The sequence below is a fragment of the Lytechinus variegatus genome, chromosome 3 (genome assembly GCF_018143015.1).
Source record: "Lytechinus variegatus isolate NC3 chromosome 3, Lvar_3.0, whole genome shotgun sequence".
Classification (NCBI taxonomy): domain Eukaryota; kingdom Metazoa; phylum Echinodermata; class Echinoidea; order Temnopleuroida; family Toxopneustidae; genus Lytechinus; species Lytechinus variegatus.
The window spans coordinates 29,754,264-29,781,175 of NC_054742.1; the positions used below are offsets into that span (position 1 = coordinate 29,754,264).

Genomic DNA, 26,912 nt, shown 5'->3' on the forward strand with positions numbered 1-26,912 from the left:
AAAATATACGTTTTGGGTTTGAAGAATTTTTTCTTGTACAAAAACAGGAAAAGATTTATTGCTGAAATGTGAATATTCAAAAGGATTTGAAATGAAAGAGAATTCTCAGTTTTCACTGATTTATTTACAAAGAAGTCAATTCAAAATTCGAATAATTTAATCTAATGTACAAAGAGTAAAACCTAGAAATGAAATATCTTAATCAGACATAACATTGAATTAAAACTGAAATAAATGCACAGTATTCATAACAGTAGATTTATGTTGATACTGCTTCACATGCTGTTCCTAAAAGGTATGCATGCTTATCAATGCAAATGAACCTTGTATCTCTTGCAAGCAAGTATGTACAATTCCCATAAATGAATAGTCTCCTATTGAATCATAATGAGGAAACCAAATTCTAAAATATAAAGTAACAGTTTACCATAAATTAATAAAAACCTAATCATGCCCATTTCCTGTTATGTAGTTGTACTTTGTCATATTTCCTTTCCATAATCATGTACATTATATAAATCATTACCTAAACTTCTCTCTATTTTATTACAAAATAACATCAATAAGGAAATGCTTCAAAATATTATAAGGAAAAAGAGAACAAAGAAGTTAGTTTCACTTCTTCTACATGAATCAAGAAATATTGAAATTGCACTAGGATGTGTAATACAACTCAGAGAGAAACATACATGTTCACAAATTACTTGGGGCACAAAAATAATACATATGGAAACATGAAATTTCTAGCCATCATTATTTTTATCGGACAAGGGGCTGGATTCACTGAGGACAAAATCACAATTGGGCTTAATGTCACTCCTAACAGCAATATCACTTTTAGGAACCGATTCATTATGGTACTTATGATGAATACGAGCCTTGTAATCATTATCAAAGCTACAAACAATCCAACAAGTCACAAACGGCCCCTACGCTGCACTACCGCCTGTCCATCCTATGCGCTGCTGAGGTTAGGACTGAATGCGCGCCTCCAGCTCATCCTGTCAAAGTGAAGCAAGGAGTTAGGATTGGAATCAGGCTAGGAAAAACATCAGTCTACAAATTGCTTTTAGGAATGATAGTACTCCCAGTAAGTGAATTACCCTCCAGCATTCTTGCTCTTTTTCTTATAAATCGTTTTCATCACATTCTGTTCAATAATGTATCTACTAAACTGATATCACTTTATATCTCTTGCCATTTGTGCTGGCAAATGCTGACTGATACACGGTGACAACCATCACTTTCAAGCTATACTTTTGAGGCTAATTTCTCCTAGTTTCTTTACTTTTCTTTCTGTCTCCGATAAGATTCCACCTGATTCTGAAACATGTACTGTGTAATGTCTATGCTGTAGTGTATTCTATTATATGAATGGGATTCAGTTGTATTTTATTTTATAAAGAGAAAAGAGATATAAGATGAAACTGAAAGTGAATCTACAGGGAAGAGAGAAACTTACGCATTTGAGTGAAGAGTGGAACCATGTCAGCAGGTCGTTTGAGAGTCATTCTGATGGGTACGGGAGTACTACTTCCTGAGTCAACTGTCATAGATTCACTATCAACATTACTACTGTTACAGTCTCTGTCATCATCACTGGCAGCTGATACAGAAGAACCTGAAATGTGATTCCGATCAATTTAAATAAATCAAGAGTATATCTTTTTAATTTTGCATAAAATTAATATTGGCTCTGTCATGGCTTCTGAGCCCAGTTTCACAAAACTTTATATTGACATGTTTAGTTTTCAATGACAATTAAATAGCACAATTGGAGTAGCTCATATCCATAGCTAGTTTGAAAAAAATATATCTGAACTTTGTTTATGGAAGTGCTGTTTTTTGGGTCCATCTTGGTTTTTTCAATCAGTTTGATTTTGCATAGATAATAGAAAACATACAAATTGCATATATTTTTTTTTTTATTTCTGCACAGATTGTGAGTCACAAGAAAATGAGATTGAAATAATAAAGAAAGATATTTTTATACATGACCTCCCTATATCTAACACAACGGTACATAAATTTATATACTTTATAGGGGAAAATGGAATATTTTTCATTGTAACATTTAAAAATATCCATCCTATGCAATTCATATTTTGGGAGAACAAAGATTCCAATAAAACAAAAAAAATCTTATTATTGTCCTTCATTTCTTTTTTTACAAACCTCTGAAATCAGCTTCATCCATGCCGTTAATAAATGATGAGGGTGTACCCCTATCACTACCATCGCCCCTGAGTGAGCCCTGCTCACTGTCTACTAGCCCATTATCTAGCCTGGTTGCCGTAGAGACCGCATCCAAGGCTGAGATGGGATTGGAGGATGAAGAGTGGCTGGTGGACTGGGCAAGGTTGTTGATGATAGCTGCAAGTTTCTTCTGTAAGGATAGATGGGAATGAAAGAGATGTTGATGGCTGGTAACTGATCAATAGGTGCGCTAACATCCGGGTCCCATTGCAAAATGGATATAGAAGTTAAAATTGAAATTATTTTTCCATTAATTTTGCCATTTACCAAATGGATGGCAGTGTTACTATTATAGAAGTTCTACTATCCATTTGGTAACCTCCATGGAATTCTTTCTATTTATTTGCTGTTTGTGTGGTGAATTATTAACATGGTTATCATTATCGTTGGATGGTTCCAAAAATAGGAAGTTTTATGTGACTGGACCATGACCATTTTATTTCAATAAACTGAAAGCCTAATGACATATTTACTGTTCTGTACATACATGCATCATTGCTTACTTGTATGAATCAATAGTCATATCAAGGGACACTGAGGGGTCCGATACTTATATCATCAAAGAATAAACAATGGATCAGTCTTATTAATAAGGTTGATGAAGGACAGGACTATAATAATTAATAATTAACTTTGACTCTCCATTTTAAAATACATATGTAATTAAATAAATTGAATATACCGAATAATAATAACAAATAAAATGGTTTGTATTCCATTCCTACTTGCAGGATTTTCCGTTCAGGCAACGTTGGTCAAGATACAGGTAACTTTCAGATGAAATGTTTATGTGTTGTTGAACAGGCATTTTAGGTTCAGGATTTCATTATCAGAGACAATGATTGATCTGAAATTACCCTTTTCAATAGTGAAAAAATTAAAGTCATAATCACAAAACAACTATTAAAATAGCTTAAAACAGTCAATATCAAAATATCAAAAAAATACATGTATACTGGATGCGTGCAAGTGAAATTGTGAATAAACCTCGCAACATTTTGCCTCAAATTGCGCATTTATGCAACTCATGCCAATACCTTGAAATTGCTGCAATTAAAGAGAAGGTGCAATAAATTGTCAAAAACACAAGACAAACATTGATAAAAGCGTGCCATATTGAAGCGATAAAAGAGTGATCAAATGAGCCACACCCAACATCGTGAAAAAAATGTAACTTTAAGTGCAAATTGTTTGAGAGCTTATTCTAGAAAAAATATCTTTATCAAGTGTTCCATGAGCAAAGTGGCTCAGAATCACACCCATTCTGTTGAAGTAAGCATCCAATTTACATACATTTCATTAGGGTTCTTGATATACCATGAAACCAAGTTATTTTTCGATATTGATGCTGATCAACTTTTAAGAAGGGGCAAGTAGTCAGCAGGGCACATACCCTCTTTTTCCTTTCTTTGGTCTGTTCAGCTTCAGTCCTCTCGTATCTCCGAGAACTATTTACACTGAGATCCTGAGGTTGGTCAAGTAGGTCCGAGCCCCTAGGGGTCTGTGCCTTCTGGGCTGCCATTCTAGCCGCTGCGCTTGCGGCTGCAGCAGCTGCTGCCTGTGAGGCGGTGCTGCGGAATTCTTTCTCTCGTTGGCAGGCTGCATGCCGCTCTGCCCTGGCCCTTTTCTGAAGGCGTAGTTGCTGCTGTTGTGCTTTGATCTGCTGTTCAAACTGCTGAGTGAGCGCCAACACTCGGCGGCGCTGTTCCTCCTCGTGCACATGCTGCTCACGGACATGCTGTTCTTTCAGGGCTCGCTCCTGACCAAGTGAAAATGTGGGGAAAAATGGAATTTGATTTTACCCATGCTACAAAGTGAATTTGAATTTACAAAATGAGTGGTTAAAAATGAAATAAATGTAGCAGATATAATCAAATTAGTTATTTTACAGATCTCAAGTCCTTAGGTAATGATAGGAACTAATATATCTTTAAGGACATTTTAATACTCAAAAACATAAAGGGAGTGGTAAAGTTACAAAGAGGCTACAGATAAAGAGATATCAGAGATGGATACAAAAGTGGAAGAGGGGGAGGGGCTTCATGTAAAGGGAAATTGAATATAAAGTACTAAAATTATAAGTTGTACACTTAAATTTATTAGTCAATACAATTTCCGAGGGATCAGTTATGATATGGGCATTACTGCTATGCTTTGACTCTCAACTACTAGTTCTCACTACAAACTACCATGCAATCAAATAAAAAGCTGATTCTAATTAAAGGCCCAAACTAATGTACCTGGATACATTACTCTATGGGTTTGTTCATACATGTACCTACCGGTAATAAAAATTCAAAAATGCTGTCATACATGCATGAGGGTTCTTGTCTACTTCATACACACAAGGGAAGTTGTGAACTACACAAAGCATTATAACCGTCTTTATCTCCTATTTGCATACAATGATGAAAAATCATAATAGACCTTGGAATACAAGACTGCACCCAATCTATTACATATCCTACTGTCGAAACACATAACATATGATAACAAAGTACATGTACCAAACTACATGAACATGTATTCATACAAAAAATAAATTACACTGAGCATGATCTGCAATTTTCCACTATTATGCTAATTACTAGATATGAATATTACTTATGTCATTTGTTGAAAACTGATGACAATAAACTAGCTCTGGGTTAAGTATTCTTTTTTTTAGAGGAGATGGTTATAAACTTGACAACAATAAACCACATTATCTTAACCATTTACTGATTATTTTCTTTTTAATTTGTTATGTATATTCAATACATATTCTGATGCAAATTGCCTTTTAATCCTTTCTCCAGGTCTTGAAGGGGTGTTCAATGATGAATAAACTTTCCTTTTCAGCAAAAAATATATGAAGTAAATGACAAACATATCCAGAGTTTTCAATGAAAATCTACAATTTTAATTGTAAAACATAATTTACAACTTAAACATGTGATCAATAAATACTCCATACCCTACAAAATACTTCTTAGTATCCTGTCCACAAATGTTACTTTTTAAAGGCAACATACTGTATATGTTAGGTCTCTGATTCATTTACTGTTTTAATATGATTGTCTGTTTTAGTTGAGTGCCAGCAACCACCAAACCAACAAATAAGCTACAAGCCTACATGTAATTAATATTCCTTACAAGTGGAGCGCATTTGGCAGTCTCACCTGCATTACGTGATTCAATATAGCAGCAGTGCTGACTTTGAAAACTACTATACAATAACTATTCACAAAAAAACACCATTCATATAATGATAAAATACTATGTTCATTGACCCAAAAGGATATTTGGCCTTGATCATGTGACCTAAGACTTGTCAGTGATACTTGATTACCCCTATGTCCACATTTCATAAAGTATATCCATCAGAGATGCTAACTGATAGCTCAAAAAAATCCTGAAAACCCAGGCCGGGGGTCCAGGGGCCCGCCCAGGGCCCCTGGCGGGGTCAAGGGCGCGCGGGCAAAGCCCCCTGAAGCCGGAACGTTTTCTTATTCTTTAGAGGGCTGAAATCATTAATCTACAGTAGTACATAACAAATAATTAATGACATAATAAACTTCATATCATAGGCAAGAAAGGTGCTCAAAAAAAAAATCATGTAACCCGTACTCATTACGGTACGGGTTAACCTGCTGCGGGTTAATATGCTGCGGCCAATGGGTGCGACTCGGGACGGGTGTATGTAGCAGCTGGGGTGCCCTTTTTCACTCACTGTACTCATCAACAAGACAATCCTATACTATTGAAAATCCATAAATCACAATTTCTATCAAAATGATGGATAGTTCACACATATGAATTGATGAATACGCACCAGAGAACACATATTTCATGGTAGCAAATAAGTTTTCAGCTGAAATCCCGCGGCAGACAACCAATCACTCACGCAGCAGCAGGCAATTGCAGCCACACCGGGCCGTGCTTCGAGCGGTTCTACCGGGCGATCGCCCGACTGGGATAGCGCTGACACACCCGTATCCCTGCAGGGTATAGGGCGGCGTTTGCAACTGCTACAATGTATTGCTCGCGCGTACCGTGCAAGTACAGTGCAGCTAAACTTCATGCTGCGCACAACGCTAATAATTTTCCGTCTGCGCAAATTGGCCATCCAAAATTGAAATTGCGCTCTCCGTAGCGAACTCCGTGACAAGATTTGGAGGGGAAATTTTTACGGATTTCACTTTGACAATCGATTTTTTTTCCGGAATATTTTTCAGCAAAGGAAAAAATCCGGAATTCCGGAAAAATCCGGAAAATTAGCAACTCTGATCCATAAACTTTGAAAGTTATTGCAGTAATTCAATAATTACCTCCAACATTGCCAAAGTTCAATGACCTTATGACCTTTGACTTGGTCATGTAACCTGAAACTCGCACGAGATGTTCAGTGATTCTTATTACTCACGTGTCCAAGAACTTTTTTATGAATCGGATCCATCAACTTTCAAAGTTATTATGGTAATTCAATAAATACTCCCAACTTGGCCAAAGTTCATTGACCTTAAATGACCTTTGATCTTGGTCATATGACCCGACAGTCGCACAAAATGCTCAGTGATACTTGATTACTCTTAATATGTCCATATTATATGAATCACATCCAAAAAACTTTTAAAGTTTTGATGGTAGTTCAACAAATACCCCCAACTTGTTCAAAGTTCATTGACCCTAAATTACGTTTGACCTTGGTCATGTGACTTGAAACACAAGCTGGATGTTAAGTAATACTTGATCAACCTTCGGTCTAAGTTTCGTGAACTAGGTCCACATACTTTCTAAGTTATGCTGTCATTTAAACAATGGAATGCCTCTGGCCGTCTCACCTGCATCACGCAGTTCAATATAGCAGCAGTGCTGACTTTGAAAACTACTCTAACTCGCACAAGATGTTCAGTGATACATGGTTACTCTAATGTCCAAGTTTCATGAATCAGATCCATAAACTTTCAAAGTTATGATGGGAATTCAACAGATACCCCCAATTCTGCCAAACTTCATTGACCCTAAATGACCTTTGACCTTGGTCATGTGACATAAAACTCATGCAGGATGTTCAGTGATACTTGATTCACCTTATGTCCAAGTTTCATGAACTAGATCCATATATTTTCTAAGTTATGATGACATTTCAAAAACTTAACCTCAGGTTAAGATTTTGATGTTGATTCCTCCAACATGGTCTAAGTTCATTGACCCTAAATGACCTTTGACCTTGGTCATGTGACATGAAACTCTAATAGGATGTTCAGTAATACTTGATTAACCTTATGGCCAAGTTACATGAACTAGGTCCATATACTTTTTAAGTTATGATGTCATTTCAAAAACTTAACCTCAGGTTAAGATTTGATGTTGACGCCGCCGTCGGAAAAGCGGCGCCTATAGTCTCACTCTGCTATGCAGGTGAGACAAAAACTTAACCTTTGGTTAAGATTTGATGTTGACGCCGCCGCCGTCAGAAAAGTGGCACCTTTAGTCTCACTCTGCTATGCAGGTGAGACAAAAATTTATTTGAGAAATATACATACATGTAGATCAATAAGCCTTATTTGGAAATTGTTTATGTACAGATTCTGTATAAAAAAAATTGGCAAGAATTTGTCTTAATAGAAACATAGAGTTACATGTAGGTTAATCACAAAGTGATACAGAATAAATGTCATATACTGTTGACATTTCTTTCGAAAATCAATGATCAAATACTCCCTGAATTGTGAAAAGAATTGACCAAAAAAAGGTAATTCAATTCTATATTACTATAACATATAGTACACCATGAATAAGGCGGAAATAGCAAAACAGTTGTGTTTGGGTGTGTCAAGTAGTCTTAACATGCCTCTGTCACCAAATTTTTAACCAAATACAACAAATGATCCTATTTAGCTGAAATTTGTCTGGAATGTTCAGTTTTTATAGAACAGCAGATCCTACTTGTGAATTATTCTGAAAATATAATCATTTATCACAATAGTCGATTTCTTATTTTTAAATGACTAATAGGCACAATACCCTGGAAATTTGTGTTTTGCATTAGAGATCTATTGCTGTTTCACTTCCTGCATTTCCTTCATGCACATGTACATAGAAATAATAATCTGATCCACATAATAACATTAGCAGTTTTCTATATATGCCCTAGTATTATATCATAAAGTAGTCCTTTAGAGGTACTGGTACATAAACATGTAGTATCTACTACCTGTATTTCTCTGGTAAGATTGAAATAATCTCAAGTTGAGATTGACCTTAATTCATAACTTTTGATTATATAATTTCAGATTGAGCTCAGCTTTAGCTTGATACAACCCTTAATAGTAAAAAGGGCTGCAGGGAATATCTTTGTTTTGATTATTAAAAATACAATTTCAAAGTATCTTGTGTGCATGGGATACTGAGGGTGTGTTCAATGTTGATTTCCAAATTCAATCAGAAACTTGAATCATGATTGAAAATGCTTACAGAACGCAGATATGATGAAAAAAAAGGTGTGTTCAATGTCCTACATTCCCGGTCATAAAAGTAAACGTCTTTCAAAGCATGATTCGGAGGAAAATTTAAACGTCGAAACATACATTTGTAAACACAATCAGTTAAGATTTCATGACCTTCAGGATCAGAATGTGACATTGAACACAATTGAGTTGTGAAATGTCTTTAAATTTGCTCTCGCAGTGAAAACCTATACACAAGCACGTGCCAGAATTGACATTTCTTGCGATGGGTCAAACTGCACACTAAAACTGCGCTAATAAATGCAAGAAATATAAAGAAAATCAACATATAAACCACTTTATATTTTCGACTCTGAACAATCACGTTTGTGTTCGGTGTGTTTCGTAATAGCATTTTCAATGATTAATGTTGCTATTCAAAAACTGATATTGAACACAGCCTTACATGAAGTATATTGTATTTTTTACACTATTCATTTATCAAACTCAACAAACAAACAGAATCTTTGAGAGCATTTAATTCTTAATTGGCAAACGTGGAGATTATCACTGATTCACACATCACACTCTAAAAAACCCTGCATATCGATCTCTGAATTGTTCGGTATTTCAATTTAAAAAAAAAAATTAGTTTCCACATAATTAATTACCAGCCCCAAGAATGGTTCCTTGACATTTGCTCCGGTGAGAATTGCTCCGATGGAAAATCTGCAAGTTAAGCCAAACTTGAAACCTATCCTCTAAAAATAAATAAACCCTCATTTCTAATCTTTACATTTATTCTGAACCAAAATCTCTATTGCAATTCTAGCTCTAACCCTGTAACCTCTGAGATACTAAGACAAGAGCAAATATTGCGAGAGCATATGTCGTGTCACCATAAAACACATATAAATACTGTAAGAGTTACATTACAAAACTATTCTAGATTTGAACTATCACAGCAGATATCACACTAATCAATTATGGTTCATCTGTTGATAATAATACCACAATTCTAATATCTCATAAAAGTAAACTTGTTTGTGCATTGTTTGTTGCCAACAAAATCGGGACAAACATAGCAATGGAAGAACAATTTATGATAATTCAGACCAAATAAAAGCATGCAAGAAAGGTTACATGGAAAAGGGCATTGCACATGCACTCATACATGTACCTATAAAGCTCAAGGGCATTTTGCAGGGCATTATAATGGAAGCTTTAAAAACATGGAGGATTTGGTAAACGAACAACGAACATAATATTAACAGTGCAAAGAGCTCAACACAAGAAGAAAAAAATGCACAGTACATAGAGATTTTTACGAGTCACACACACACACAAATTGCTATATTAAGTTTCCAATCCAGTCTGCATTTAATATTGCAACACAACTTATTATGTTAGGAATGTAGCACAATTGATTTGCACAAAATATACTGCTCCAAGAAATCCTTTTGTGTTGTATTCTTGTCAATGTTTAACTGTATATAAAGCAGACTTATTGAACACAAAAGAATGGATATTCTTCACAGGGTTGGCTTGGGATTTTTTTTTAGTTTTCATATGATGTTAAAAGATAACACTTTACTATTCACAAAGCTAATGAAAAATTGTGTTGGTAATTTTCACATCAATTCCAGAATGATATTGGCATACGGTACACGCTTCCAGAATATTTTACTGATGATCAAGATTGGAAGATCGAGATAAAGACTTCTACCAAGCATTACTTCAGCCTCATGAATATGGTAAAACATATGCGATCAAAATACTTCAAAGAAGTGACATTGCCATGGTAACTTGTCTGTAAAATCCTGATGTTTACCCCAAAGTACCACATAGAAAATCATGAAATACGGCTACTCAACAGAACGGAGCTGTTTTCAGAAGATTTATTTGTAAAAATTGAGGGCAGATCTGTAAAAGTATCTATTTAATTCCTCTTTGATGAAAATTCTGAAACATCAGTGTATCTTTTAAGACCTATTATGATGTGTGGAGATTTGATGGAGTAATTTCTTCTTCAGATTCTTGCAGGCTTGGACCACAAGTCAATTGAATTGTTGATCCAATATCCATCACTGTAATTGTCACAAAAATCTTGAACCCTTCCATTAAAGGGGAAGTTCACCCTGACAAAAAGTTTATTGTAAAAAAAGCAGAGAAAATAATTTAGAAATATTGCCGAAGGTTTGAGAAAAATCCATCATAAATAAAAAAAAAAGTTTTAGAATTTTAATGATTTGATGTGACGTCATATGCAAGCAGCATTCCTACATCAATTGGTAACAAATATCAATGAAATGTCATTTTCTCAGAAAATTGAAAAAGGTTTTTACTGTACTTTGTATATCAATAGACATCATTTCACACCCTATCATGAATAGAAACCAAAATAAGTCATCAGGAACCATTACAAAAAATCATGCATTTTATATCAAATAACATATGGGGTAGCTGCTCGTTTACGACGTGAAAACTCTAATAATTTTCTTAATCTTCAACAGATTCTCCTCAAACCTTCACCAATATTTTTCATTATTTTTTCTGCTAACCTTACCACAAACTTTTCTTCAAGGTGAACTTCTTCTTTAAGGATATTGAGTGTCAATTAGCAATGAGCTTTTCCTAGTTAATATCAAACATGAATACAAAATAAAATACAGAACAAAGCCTTAAAATATTAGGGTAGGTTTCTATTCCTAACACATAAAACAAGCAACACATAAAATACATGTAAATGATCAAACATTATCACAAAATTTCATGCAAAACACACCGAGCACATTTCACTTGTTCTACATTATTTTAGTCACAATACGTCCAATAAAACACAAACAGTGAAATCACCTCTGACGTTTCAGAATCACTTTCTTCATCTCCATCCTAAGAAGGGGGTTAGACAGTGGTTAGATACAGGTGTTATAGGTATGATTTTTTAAAAATAGAGGGAAAATTACCATCCTTTACCTCACCCTATCTAAACAATCTTAGAAAACCAATGATAACATATGTGCAACAGCAATCCCAAGTATTTGGGAATAAACCACATTTTCCACATAAACCCACTTTGGCACATATGGGGATGGTAATAAAAATTTTGTCAGCAAACTAATTTGCTCTCAGCCAATCAGATATGATTATTTGCTGAAGCTAAATAGTCAGTGAAAATTACTGTCATTTGATTAAAAGACAAGTCCACCCCAACAAAAAGCTGATTTGAATAAATGGAGAAAAACCCAACAAGCATAATGTTCACTGAAATTAAAGTCAAAATACAAAAATTATAACATTTTAAAGTTTCGCTGAATTTCACAAAAACAGTTATACAGTATGCACATCCTGGTCGGTATGCAAATGAGCAGACTGATGACATTACCCACTTACTATTTCTATGGTATTTTATTACATGTACATGAAATACAAAAAATTTTAATTTTCTCATTGTCCTATGAAACAAATTTTTATTTGTCCTGAACTAGTGGAATCACCATTATTCTAAGAGTTTATGATGAAGAAAAGGTGGTCCTTTTAATATTGTCCCATCTGTATAAAAATGGATATACTGTATAATTTGATTTTTCTTTAAATAGTGATGGACCTCATTGACTGTCTCATTTGCATATCACTGAGTTGTGAATATACAACTGTTTTGTGACAAATAAGCGAAACATCAAAATGTCATAACTTTCTTCTTTTACATCAATTTTGATGAAATTTTTTAGTGTTATACTTTGATTTTTCACTATCAATTCAAATCAACAATTTTCTGGGATGGACTTGACCTTTAATGAAATCATGCCCAGATATTGAGCCAAAGAGAAATCTGTTAAATATGTTTTCTAAACCTAGCTAAATACATATCTATAATGAAAATATGGATCGGAAGGAATAAAACTAGTATCCCATAAAGACACGCTATGAGATCATAATATATGGACATTTAGGGAATGAAACTACATGTACCCTATGTCCTATGAGTTGAAAAAGTTATAAATTTAGGTGTTTTCATTACACGGTTCCAAGAGACTTCAAGCACAAAATAGATCTATATGTATCACACAGAAATGCACACAGACAGTATGATTATGCAAGAAATAACAAAAAACACAGAATTTTGAGGGGTTCAACATCACTTTCATCCGAGGAAAGAAGATTCAGGACAAACACATGAACACAATCAACAATGAGTTCACAATGGATATACATGTATGACATCATATTTGGATGAGACACAGTGTCTTTAACATTTACTGCCATTGGACAATGACATTATTGAAATACACTCTCGAATACTTTAATCTAAAATGTAATGTGATCATGAAACAGGTCAGCAATCTTGTCTGACACTGAATTCAGGTGCATCTACACTGCACAGGTCCATATATAGCCTGTAGACATAAAATTCTCTGTCTCCATATTTCTCCTCTTTCATTCTCATAAACCAAGCCATACAACTCCTCTGTGATTCATTCATACTTCCTAATTAATTTTCATCCATTAACCCAAAACACTGAGCCTAAATATACTGGGACTGATTTTATGTTATTCCCTTCATAGGTAAACAGTAAGCTTTCTACCAACATACCCACACCTGTTCTATGCCTTGAATATTGCTGTGAAAAACTGACAGATATTTGCAGACTCCCTCCCCCCCCCCCCCCCATTTCAAATCACATTCTGTCATTTCCCATGATATAACTTACACCATGGAACTTAAAACGGTTTTATGTTCTAATGACTGATAGGCTAAATATTGTTAAGTTGTGGAAATAAATAATACATACTCATAATATGTTACCAGAAATACAGCTTTGTAAAAGCAAATCAAAATTTTTAACTATAATTTGCAAATTATTTCCTGGGAATGCAAGTTCCATCATGTTATTAAATAAAAAAAAATCTGACAAATATTTTTAATCACCCACATTGGTTTGAAACAAAGATCACATTTTTTATTTAAACTGCGGTCAATGATCCTGAGATTCCTGACTAAAAAGAAAACATACCAAAATGGCTTCTCTCTAGTTCTCACTTTTTTTTCTCTATTTCATATATCATAGTAATTGTGTTTTATTTCCCCTGCCAATTACTAGCACAAAGAGAAAAAACAGGATGTCTTTAGTTATGAAGAACATATTGAATGTATTGCAGTGCTAAATTCAAACTATAATTCCCTGAAAGGATATAAGCCATAGGTCATATTCTGTTGTTGAATTAACAAAAGAAAAATGGGAACTAACGACTCCAACACATTGAACAGGAAACCAGACACACTAATAATGTATAAGAATGGGTGTTGGATACATAATATACAGGAACGTAAGCATTTGCAATAGAATAGAGTCCCTGATTGTATACTGTATTCTCTTTATTAGTGTTATATTTTTTCCCACAAAAATATTACTCCTGTTGTTATATTTGACAAATGATATAGAAAATATACTTCAATATGTCCCCTTGGATCTTGAATCCTTTTAATCTCAATATTCTATTTTCTACTTAAATTTCTCACTAAATCTAAAATGTTGTCTAATACAGGCTATACTTGATACTTTGATATACAAGGAACTATATTGTGAGCATGTGACTATACATGTCTCATGTTCAAGCCATGGTGTTAACAACTGATTACCATGATCTAGACTTAACATGGAGCAAAATTAAAGATCATCAAAAAAAAGTGAGCAGACAGCTGCAAGTATTCCTTGAATTCATGAAATATCATGCTTAAAAATGTTACTGTGGGAACCTTTAAAGAAATTGAAAGATTTCAAACCCAATATGACTAAAGCTGGAAGCACATCCCTCATTGAAGCCATAGGAAGTAAATAATCAGCAAGAAATAAAATGTGAAAGAATGATTGTGAAAGATACCATACAATTATTATTAGTTAATTTATTTTCAAGTAGCCCCATCACCTTAATGAAATCTATTTTAGAATCATTCAACAATCAAGCTTCCTCAATACTTGATTCCACCATCTTGACTAACCAGCAAATTAGTTCCCTCATTCCTGTAAGCTACACAAAGGGACCATTCAATTCCAAATTCAATGGAAAATATATCAAGAGCTCTTTCCTAATCATTCGAAATGAGAGGATTAAAAACATGCAAAAATATTGAAGGAATAGCTGATCAGGAATGATAAAGATCTGAGATGCAACATAAAACTGACCTTGTGCTTCTTCAATTGAGATTTGTGCTGCTGTTTTTTAAGCTCTATTTGCTGTTGAAGAAGCTCCTTCTTCTTAGCCTCCAGCTGCTTCTTGGTCTAGATTAGAAATCAAAGAGACAATGAGAATGGATATAAGGGTGCATTCAAACAATTTTCTCATGCAATGATCAAAACACAAACCATAAATAAAAACACATAATACTTAGGATCTTTCATCTATCAGCTCTATAAGGCCTACCTACACATTGCACATCATAGATGGAAGAGATTGACCCAGGAAGTCGAATTGCAGTTTACAAAATGCATATCTAAACTATCACCAAGGTAGTATCATGGTGTTAAATCAAGTTTTAACACAACCTTTCAAATCATCCTTTTTTTCAACATGTTTTTTGAATACTGACAAGAGAGACTACAAGATGTTGAACTTCTCAGCAGCACTTTATGAAAGGACATGTCCAATGTTTTATCCGACAGTTTAGCAGAGGAACTGTGCTTCCAGCCAATCAAAATCAAGTGGTCAGTTCTGACAACTTGGATGAAGATTGTTGATGTTACCTTTAAGGTAGGTTTCAATTTAAATAATATGATTGTTTACCCCAGTCACTCTTCAGTTATTTCCAAGATAGTTTGCATGTCTGTCTGCTTTTCATGTCTATCCATCAGGTTTACAAGTGTATAGTAATGTAAAAAATAGAATATAGAAGTAGCATTAATCCAAAGATTGTCCCTGTCTAAAGGGTTGGTCAGATTTACCTCACACTAGCAGCAATTGCCCTTAACCCTCCTTCCAATTTTTCCAACTCAATATATATCTTCCATCTTCAACCAAACCCTCTACTCGGTCAATCATATCTTTTTTGAACATCCCCTCATCCTATGAGCAATTTTACTCACTCATGGGAGAAGTATATCAATATCATTCATTCATTCATTCATTCATTCATACAAAACCACTTGCAACCGACAGCACAAAGACTGCCACAAACGTCCATGCTGGCACACCATGCAATGGCCTCTATCACCCACCTCCATTATTGCTGCCATCTCCTTGTCCTCTGACTCTGAATCTGAGATTGATCCACCACTGCTACTGTCTAGGTGGCTCCCTGAGCTCAGGATGCCTGCCTCCAGGTCTGAAAGGCTCCCATCAGAGTCTGTAAGGCCTCCTTCCTCTAGCCTGCTCCCATCCACCCCTTCACTCCTCTCTCTGTGACTATTGCTGTGCTTGGAGGAAGGTGAGGGGGTGGCTTTCTCCCGGTTCAGGGATAGGGTTGGTGTTTTCAATACCATGCTCTGCGGCAAGAGAGACGATGCCAACTTTAGATTTATATCATCCAGATTCATTAAATTATAAGATTTCAAACAACACAAAAACAGAATATCAGTTTATCATGCACTCATTGAACAAAATTGAAAGGGAAAAACCCCTGAAATTGAAATTGTACATCCAATGTGAATTTTGTAAGCCCATCCTCTTTTTTATTCATTGTTAGCTTGAACAATGCATGAAAGGGAGTGATGTACTTCAACAACACACTTATATTTTTACTTCCTAGAAAAGGGGAATCCAGCCTTGGCCATAAAATGTTGTGTTGGGAAGGAGAAAATAAATTAAACAGAATGGTGAAAGTTTGAAAGAAATTGGACAAGCAATAAGAAAATTATAGCTGCTTTAAAATCGAGATCACTAATACTATGTAGATTTCAAATTGGCAACTGGGTAAGTAAATTATGACAAGGGGCAAGGACAACTTTCCTATATGCCATGTACTTTATTATCAGGGATTTGTGGTTTTCTCCTAAGTACCCATTCCCCTGGGGCAGTAATCAAAATATAACCCATGTAGTATATTGTTTTATGTCCTCATGAAAGAAAAATCTAATTTGAAATAAAACTTTTGGGAAAAATGACATTTTAGCCATAATATATATTGGAGTACATGGAAGAGTAGTCCTTGCCTTACATCACTATGACATCCCATATGCTGCCAATTTGAAATCTCCATGGGTATAGTTATTACCAATATTTACAACTTTTAAAAATTCATATCTTTATTTTTGGTTGTCCAATATTGTTCAAACTTTCACCTATCAACTTGTCTGATTTTTCTTTTCCTTATAAAAACAAGTTTTTATTTGGGTTGGATTCCCCTTTAATATCCTTCAAGAACTCACCGGAGATTCTTTGATGACAGAGACTGCATCTTTGGTCCCAAGAAGAGAGAGTGGTGATGATGAAGCAAGACTGGTGCTAGCAGAGACAGGTGAGCCATTGAGCCCCATCATGAGTGCAGCAGGGTCCCCAAAGAGGTATTGGGGTGCATAGTCTACTCTCCTGGGTCTACCTCTCCTACCCCTGGTAGGAGTTGTACTGGTAGTGGAGGTGGTGGTACTGCTGGTGCTCCTGCTCAGGAGGGAGGAGCCACGCCCTCTCCCACGCCCTCTTCCCCTTCCACGACCTCTTCCTCTTCCGGTCTTGGCGCCACCTACATGTGCAAGTGAAATAAAAAACACTGATTTGCATTGTAGTCTTGTCTAAGCTGCTTTTATGTCTGCTAACCACACATAAATGTCTGATCGATTCCCACCCCTCTCCTTTCCCAACATTTTCTCTCTCTATCTCTCTCACCTTTGTATGGAAATCTGCTTTTATATATGACATGACTGTCTTAATCGAAGCATGATAACTAGAACTTGATTTTCTTAAAACTCAAATACAGATTTTACAAACGTGATTCCATGACCCCGTACAGACAGATTCAACTGATAAAATGACAGCGTACATTTTTTTCAGTGCAAATATAAAAATCTGCTACAAAACTATGCACTAAAATTTTAACTAATAGCATGCTCTGAAAACATGTCTATGCCTGGAAAACAAAAATAATCACTCATTCTACAAAAAATATATAAACATGTAATGAATATGCATGATTTGAATATTACAACTCTACAATTTCAAAATTAATTTTCAAAATAAAGTTGACAGAGATATAAGAGGAAATATATTCATTCTTTATCTCAACAGTTTGTAAAATTTTACAGAAAATTCTTGCAATGCGTGTACAAGTAATGTCCTACATGTACTTTCAGATTTTGAAAAGATTTGAAAAAATGAAGTAAATGAATGGGCTCAATTCTTCTGAAGCTGACCTTTGCTTTTTCTTCCTGCCCATAATCATACATTTCAAAGCACAATCAATTATATGAATCCCTGATTAAATCGTTCTCTCATGATCATAACTATATTTATCACAGCACTGATTCTGATGATTAATAAGAGCTCAAATCATCTTCAATTATCCTTTCCTACCTGAATGATGAATCAAATTTCAAGAATCATCTCTGTGCATATTATTCCCTGCCAGGATGTTCTACAATCATAACCTCATGTGCACCCTGGTTCTTTAATTTCAATTTCACCCATAATTCATGCTTTTCTACATTATCTTCTGCATGATAAAAGGCAGTCAATTATAATGAGAATGCATGATTTGTAAAAAGAGAAAGATAGTGCACAGTAATATTCTTGGAAATATGTTTGATGTTTAGGTAATAAACAAGAGCTCATGATAATAAGAACATCTATCTAAATAATGAAAAAATAATTCTTTACATCTAAGAGGAGCTCTGAGAAAGTTGCTTTTAATGTTTTAGACAAAGCTTTTACCCCATCCCAGCTAATTCTAAAATCCCCTAGATAGGTTTTTCTAGGGTTATTAATAGCTTATTTTTGTACGAATACCTATGATAAGCACCATATTCACAGTGAATGGGGAAATGTGATGGATTTGTTACGGACAGAAATTAATAAGTACTGTCAAATATTTAATTGTATATAAATATAGCTCAAATTAAAAGTGGTTGCTACAACAAATACAGATGTAATAAATCCAGCATTTCTGAATTAATATCACCAACTGCAAAACCTGAATATATGAACACTACTACAATTAGCCCATATGAATATACCTAGGAGTTTGCAGAACTTGATTACCTTTAACTATAAATAAATTTCAGAGGAACAATGTAAATACAGTTTGAAACACGGTGCCCTTGAAAGCTTTTTGAGAATATTGTATGGATCTACAAACTCTTTCGAGTTTGACACACTAAAGAAGGGCCACCAATGATTCACTCTGAATATAAAAATGTGACTATGGAATCAAATTCATTTGCATGCACAATATCACTCAATACATGCATGAAACTAAACAAGCCTTCTATTATCTATATTCACATAAACTGTAAAGTCACAACTCCTTGGGCATTCACACAAAAATGATAATTTATCTTTCCTGCAATCGCAGGAAGGAAATGAAATACATTTCCCACTTAATGGAAATGTAGATATCCATGCAGGTGAAAATGGGCAGGAAAATATATTCTACGTAGCATATGCTTCTAGGAACTACATTATCAGTGCACAAGATAATCAAGAGTAAATATGTCTCATAGAGGTATATTATGAACAACATTTTGTGTTCGGACAACAAACTCAATGGGTAGTATAAACTACAAATTAATAAAGAGCAAGTTCATGGGGTGGGAGCAGCAGAATCAGAAAATTGAACAAAAAAGCCAGGGAACATTAGGGCAAATTATGATTAAAAGCACAAGAGTACAAAGTTGCAATCAATGACTTATAAATTGCCTATATTTCATTTTAATTCATTTGGGGAATAAATGTAAGAACAAGATGTATGCAAAGTACCAGCTTGGTATAGGTATCAAACCCAGGGTTCTACCAATTACTAGATGATTTTTCTCATTTCCCATTGTTCTTTCATCCGGGATTTTGATTCTATACAATCACAGAGTCGCACATAGAACAAAAAACAAAAGTACTGCACAGGTGAAAAGTCTTGAAGGTTTGATGGAAAGTGAAATAAGAGGAGGTCTATAGGGGTTAACCTCAATGTTTAAAGATTCCCCTACTTTCTTAGATTGAGATATTTAACCAAGGAAATGCATACATCATGATTCATAGTGAAACTGGGATGGATTTATAAGTTCAGAGGTAGGAAGCCCATTAATTTGTTCAAGCTATTTTCTCTCCCTCTCTATTGAATTCATCAAATGATCTCAATACACATATTCACGGTTCCATATCTTTGTTGTCTTCCCTTATCTGTCAAAACCACTCAATATAAAGAATATCTTTTTATCACCATTGAAAATTGAATTATGCTTTGTCAGAAGATTGTTAATCATTAAATTTGATTTTGAAGGGAAAGTATTGCCAGTTGTCATTTGAAATTGTTTTATATCTGCTTCCAATATAGTGCAATCATGATGCTGGTTATCATTATCAAAGAGCTGCACTTGAGTACACAAGTTCCCATCATTTCAAATTCTCTCAAACAATATTGTAATGGAGAAAAAATAATTCCCATTGTTTAATTTTATATATTTAAAAATATTGTAAAATGGTTGATTCTGATGTTTTCTAGATATTTCTGTCTGCTTTTCGCTTTGTTTTTAGTATTTCCACCAGATCAATTCATAGGCCTATTTATTACATGAGAGGAAGAGTTTGCAATACAGCAAATAGTCATTCTAGAAACTGAAAAGGACACGTCAAGGTATATATATGAAACATGCACTTACAGACGTACAATGTCAAGGAAGGGAGTTTAGAAAAGGGATAATGACTTTCATCACAATACTTGATGAAAATATTTGTATATATCATCTTGCTCATGCCAGGTAGCAGGGACTGGGGAAAAAAGACAGGGAAAAGATTAAAAGAAGAGATTGAGAAAACATGGGTAAAAGTAGAGAGGATGCATGTATACTGTGGGAGGTTGTTGATGAAGAGAACAAAAAATATGAAGAAAAAAACTATATTATCCAGAAATATGTGGAAGAAATTACTTGCAAATGATGTCAAATGAAAGAATTTCATAGACAAAGCTAAATATGGCCAGTTCATTACATTTGATGATTCATCTTGCATGATATACAAGTCCATATACACAAGCACTAAACGACAGCAGTAAAGTATAGTGAATAGGAGAGAATGATAAATAACGATTCTCTGCATGATCTTATCTCCGGACATGCTAAAAATTTGGGCAACGCTACAACAGCAAATAAAAAAAACCAAGGTGAAAAATTCTGTGATTTTCACCTTCATGTGACTCACTGCACCACCACATTATCATTTCCTCTTTCAATAATAATCTTGTCTCTCCCTCCCTCTCTATCTTTCTTGGAGATATATTTTCAGCAGAGATATGAAAGAATTTTAGAGGTTAAGGTAGAGTGTAGGATCTCGACAGGAAAAGATCAATTACATACTGGCACTGGACAAATATGACCAGCATGTAGAGATGGAAACTATACAGGTTGAAACGGTAAAGAGTCTGTTTCAGTGTTTGTTTTAGGTATGGATACCTCCTTTAAATTAATATATGTAGGACCTACACCATAAACCAGTCTGTACTGTATAGGTCGCACCCCACATTTCTGTACCACTCTTTTGAACAAAAGTCCAACATCTTTCTAAAATTAAGAACTAATTGCTACATATGATTTTAATTGAAATATACATGTAGCATGCACTTTTTTCATAAATTTCTTGCACTTATAATAAAATATAAACATATACATAAACTAGCAGCATAAACAAGTAGATTAAGAGTGGACATAACATTTCATTCATTTATTAAGGGATAATTCATAATTATTCAAGTACTTATCAGCTGTAAAAACATAACTTAAAATCTAATATCTCTCAACAAAAAAAATGATTGAACGGCAATCAAAGACAAATATGTTTTTCTATTCATTTTTCATGAATCTGTTTTGACAGATGTCACTAGCACAAAAGAAAACAGTAACCTTGCAGTGCTGGCAGATTTATCATTGTTTCCCCTCTTTAATATAACCAACCCCATAATAGTCATCAAACTCAGGCCTTATTTTGTTACTGTTTCATACTCTCTTTCAACTACAAGGATTAAGGTCTTTATGAATATAATAGTAATTTTGCGATTTGGTTACATACTGTTCTTCCAGTTCACCTTTTCTATCTTTTGGCATCCTTTGTTAATTGACTGGTATTTGATGGTCATCCTCTGTAGGTAACTGCATTATAACAGCTATTTTATAAGTTAACACTAATTACCACACCACAGAATCATTAGCATAGCTTTAATTAATCCAAGAACATCAAGGCAAAGTCCTTTATTGGAAGGTAATGATTGACCTTGATAAGTTTATACCGTACCTTCTTGTTTGCCTTTTCAAATTTTGTCTGCCCTTTTTAATTTGTTTCCATTCAAGTTGTAACACAGATATGTGCCCTATAGAAAAGTGGCCCTGCCCTAAAAACACCAAAATTCACAAAATAGTAAATAAAGAGGCTTTAATAGGAGGTAATAATTATAATTTGTGAACAAATTTTTCGGCATTACTCCTATATGTTTAAGATCGCATGCTCGATCTGTAATGAAAATCATAAGTCAGAAAAAATTGGAACCAGTGGGATTTGAACCTGTCATCTACTGCTTGCCAGGCAGCGACTTAGGGTGTGTTTATGCTTCCATTGCGAGGACAGAATCAGCAATTTCAAATGTCGATTCAAAACGCCGATCGTAAACGTGGTTCTGGGAGTGCTGTTTATGCTTAACTTTTCAGAGCAAATCATGATCTCCAGCTGGCTTCGCATCGTAAAGCGGGGTCAAATTGGGCGCGCCTTTTTTCGAAAGTTTTTTCCGATTGTTGTTATTACGTGGAGATAAGCATGGAGCAATACGACCGTATTGCCCGTGAATTTTTATCTCACCGGAAGCATGTACCAAATGACGTCATTTAAACACGTTTACGATCGTGGTTCTGTTTATACTTCCCCAGAAAGCCTGATTCTGGTCAAACGACGTTTACAAACGCACCTTTATGTGAGTTTACGATCGGCATTTTGAAACAGCGTTTAAATGAAAGTAAGCATGGATGCAACTGTGTTTTGGACTAATCACGTTTGGAAATGCTGATTCTGGCCTGAAAAGTGGAAGCATAAACACGGCCTTAGTTGTTCACTTAGCCATGAACCAGAATAGCCTGGTGGTTGAGTCGCTGCCTGGAAAGCAGTAGATGACAGGTTCGAATCCCACTGGTTCCAACTTTTTCTGACTTATGATTTTCATTACAGATCAAGCATGCGATCTTAAACACATAGGAGTAATGCCGAAAAAAAATTGTTCATAAATCTTCACAAAATGGTTTCTTATTCAAGTTTTTTACAAAAAATAAATAAATAAAATTTTGTTTTGGACTTCAAACATCTGCATCAAGTGCCTGTATTTTCCAAAACAAAAAATTGTTTTAATCTAATGGTAAAATAAATGAATTGTCAGGAGTAAAACATCGAACAGCAGCACAAAACACTGCACTAAAGTGCACATCTGATGGAAGCATCAATTATCATATTGCAATCTCACGCAGTCAAACTGTTTCTACTTAATTCATGCAAAATCATTCTCTACACTAAACACTTCATGGATCGAAACTGAATTTAGGAAATAAACCAAATGAAAAGCCATTAAGCCAGCTTTGAATTTCTTCAAATCATGAGAAATATATGTCACTTCTTCTGCTGGATAGAAAAAGAACTTGGGATTGAAATTTCAAATATTTTTGGTCAATCTTTTATCAAAGTCCTTTTATCATATACAAATGTTTCATTAATTTCAGTTTGGTGAATCAGCGTGGAAATTCTCTCTTATTTCATCCAGCTATTATTTATCTGATATCCAAATTCTACCATGTGAAAGAGAAATTAAAAGCATACACATAAAGTGATTTACAGAATGGTACAACGTACAGACAACCAATCTAACATGCTTCAAAATACCGTTTTTATAACGTGGTAATGATTTCTCTATTAAAGGAGTAAGAGGGAACTGGCAGGGAAATAAAGTGGAGTTAAAATGAAAAATATACAACAGAAAATGCAGATAATCTAAACATGAAGGCAAAAACAGAGCTCACATTATTTTCATTCCATGTTGACATAATAATCTGTAGTTAAACTCTTTGGTTAAGATGATTTGACATTCAGAAAGAAGACAAGTACAATGAATTACCGGTTGGACATTACCAGGCAGTTAGGTTCACACAGAAACAAGAAAGGGGATCTACAACTTTTAGGATCTATATGGAGGGGTATGTACGACTCCACATCAGGAACACATTCAATAGAAATTCCTCACACGCAAAATTAAAAAGTCAAACAAAAAAGGAAAAGCTGCTATTGAACATTAAACAACATACGTTGTTGCTTGAGAGGGTCTGAAAAGAGGGCGTTGAACGCCGGACTGGTGGGAGCTGGGGCACCCGCCGTGGCCCCTACGGGATCGGGTGTGAAGGTAAATGAAGGAGCAGCAGCAGCAGCCGAGTTGGCGAGGTTGGATGCGAAGAGATCATGATCCAGATTTTGAGTCTGCTGCCACCACGAGTTACCTGCTACTCCTAATGCCATATGATCAGTTAATTGGGAAGATAGAATTCAACAGTTAATTAATCTAAGTAAGTAAATATCATAAAAATACTGTATCATTTAATATGAATTTCTTTCATTCTAAGGTAAAGATAAAATTAGAATTTCCATGCAATACCCATATAAGCATCAAATAATTTATTATTATTTTTTTTTTTATTAAAAAATAACGATAAGCAAATTTATATCTCATGATATAGATCATGTTGACAACTTGACATCATACAATTTTATATTATTGCTCTCCATTGACTGATTTACTTGGAAGGAATGTAGAAATTAAATTCCAACATACTCACAAAAAAGTAGATTATTCACACAATATTTCATATCATCTTGCAAGAAGTTTCTCAGGCAGAGAAAATGAATATACAAATGAAAAAAAATCACACAACAAATTTGTATGTAAAAATCATCTTGAAAAAATGAAAAACCCCACAAGATACTGATTATGAATTACATTCAACAAATTTCTATATTGATTACAAAATGGGTACCAAAAACTTAGACAGCTATCGGGTAAAGACCTCCTCTTTCTCTAAAACCCTATAACTGCAATTAATTCTCAAGTACAGGTAGGGCCTAAATTAGGAAAAGAATTTCATCAAACTTATCAAATCAACCACATGCACTTTCATATCCTATCAGAAATAAAAATATTAAAGCCCCAAAATCCATAGTCAATATTGAATCCCTTTCCCCCATTTCAACAATTCCTGACATCCCCCCCAAAAAAAAATTCCTTTATGTTGGTAATTAATTGGGAAACATCATACATAACAAAGATATCTCAGATCAGCAAACCAGGTAATTTGCAGAGGGAAAATGGCAAAACTCAAGAGTTAAGGAAACACTTCACAGGTCACATATTCACATACAGGAAGTAATTAGAAGGTCAATGGGTGATTGTTCAGGATTCTGCGGTGTCTGATTGTCTGGGTATCTCTTTATCAAAATCATACAGTAGTACAAACTTACTACATCTACAAAGTATTTTTAAAGCTTTTTTTTGTGGCAATATTATCAACATTGCACATGGAACATGTTGGGCCTACCACAAATGTAAGATACGGTAGAGGTAGGTAAAGCAAGGCATGGCTAGTACAAAAAGTCTAATTTTGTATTACATTCTAATGATTCCATGAAAATATCCATGTAAGACATAATTCAATATATTATCTGAAATATATGAAACATCATCAAATCACAGTGCGCACTGCAATGGTCATTTCTGAAGCTCAAATCCTCAGGTTAAAAGGTAATCATTTATCACACTTGGTTTGAATCAGTGATTGTCACCTAAACTCATAATATTGATGCCAATTTTAACAAGCCTTTTCAAGTTACATGCATTGTTAGCCATTGACCACTGGGACCTGACCAAATAATGCCTCCAAAGAAGTAAGGCCTACAGATTGATAAACAAGGAAATGGAAATGATTATCAATTTTATGGTTCATGGCTTTTACTAATTCTATTCTTTCACTAATCAATTCACCAATACAAATAGGGCCTGTATATGAATTGCAATGAAACTGCATACTTTTCCCTCATGACCCTGTTCCCCCATACCTCCTCCTGTTACCACAAAGGTCATTTCATATTTCTTCCATAACCCCCAAAATATATAAACCAAAGCTTTGAATCACAGAGTGCAACTGATCCAACACATCATGCACCCTAAAGCTGGGTCAACTTCAGATGGACAAAGAGGAACGTTTTTGTGTACACAGAAAACTAATGAGGACTGACTTATAATTTGAGACATTAGTAAAGACAAAAGAACATAATGGTTAACATTTAAATATAAGAGGGAAAGAAGTAGTTTCCTGGAAGGGAAAATGTGTGTGACTACATAGTCAGACTTTTACAGGGTGCGAATTTGTACGAAAGTTTTAGAAGCAAAAAAATTTTTTTTAAGGGTCATCGCTCATTTTATAAGGAGCGCAATGCCAATGATGTGGTGCACCATCATATTTTCACATTTTTGGGGGATGCGCCCACCCCTTCTGAATACCCCCCCCCTGGATCTGTGCCTGGACTCACCATTTTGCTAATTTTGGAGCACCCCTCCCCTGCTCTCACAAATTTGTAATGCTGAATGGAAAATGGCACGGTCTTTCATGTAATTTACATGTAGACACTCATAGATTTCCAGTTTACTTAATCATCCTGCAATACTTAATTTTCTCTCATGATAACATACCAAGTGACCTCCTAACGGCTTACCATTACACTACATGGTTCCCATTTATAGGCCTTCATGTTTTTATTTAGTCTGATCTTGTCAATATGTCGGATATTTTGTCCAACTACACTTTCAGGAAATGGTATAAATAAAGCCCATAGTGTATAGGCCTACATGGCTGCATTTAGACACTACCACATGGCTACAATGAATTACACATGCTCACATTATATGTACACACCATAGAGCGAAATAGCTGATAAATATCTAACAAAAGACCTTAGAGAATAAAAAAAAATCCAACTGAGCAAACCAACTAATCATAAGCATTTGACCTCCCTATGCCC

General features: G+C 34.7%; 1 protein-coding gene across 12 annotated transcripts in view; it reads right to left on the reverse strand.

The window, feature by feature from the left end:
• Positions 1 to 26,912, reverse strand: part of LOC121410720 (bromodomain adjacent to zinc finger domain protein 2B-like) — a 93,214-nt gene that overhangs the window by 36,305 nt on the left and 29,997 nt on the right. For 8 of the 12 annotated variants that reach the window (XM_041602983.1, XM_041602984.1, XM_041602986.1 and 5 more), the window contains exons 5-12: positions 24,152 to 24,349; positions 17,051 to 17,361; positions 15,902 to 16,168; positions 14,873 to 14,968; positions 11,544 to 11,579; positions 3,650 to 4,015; positions 2,176 to 2,386; positions 1,463 to 1,621 (exon numbers count right to left, since the gene is read on the reverse strand). In XM_041602983.1, coding sequence (XP_041458917.1) covers positions 1,463 to 1,621; positions 2,176 to 2,386; positions 3,650 to 4,015; positions 11,544 to 11,579; positions 14,873 to 14,968; positions 15,902 to 16,168; positions 17,051 to 17,361; positions 24,152 to 24,349 — 1,644 coding nt within the window. The remainder of the gene's footprint in view (positions 1 to 1,462; positions 1,622 to 2,175; positions 2,387 to 3,649; positions 4,016 to 11,543; positions 11,580 to 14,872; positions 14,969 to 15,901; positions 16,169 to 17,050; positions 17,362 to 24,151; positions 24,350 to 26,912) is intronic. The other 4 variants (XM_041602988.1, XM_041602987.1, XM_041602989.1 and 1 more) reach the window with 3 other exon arrangements.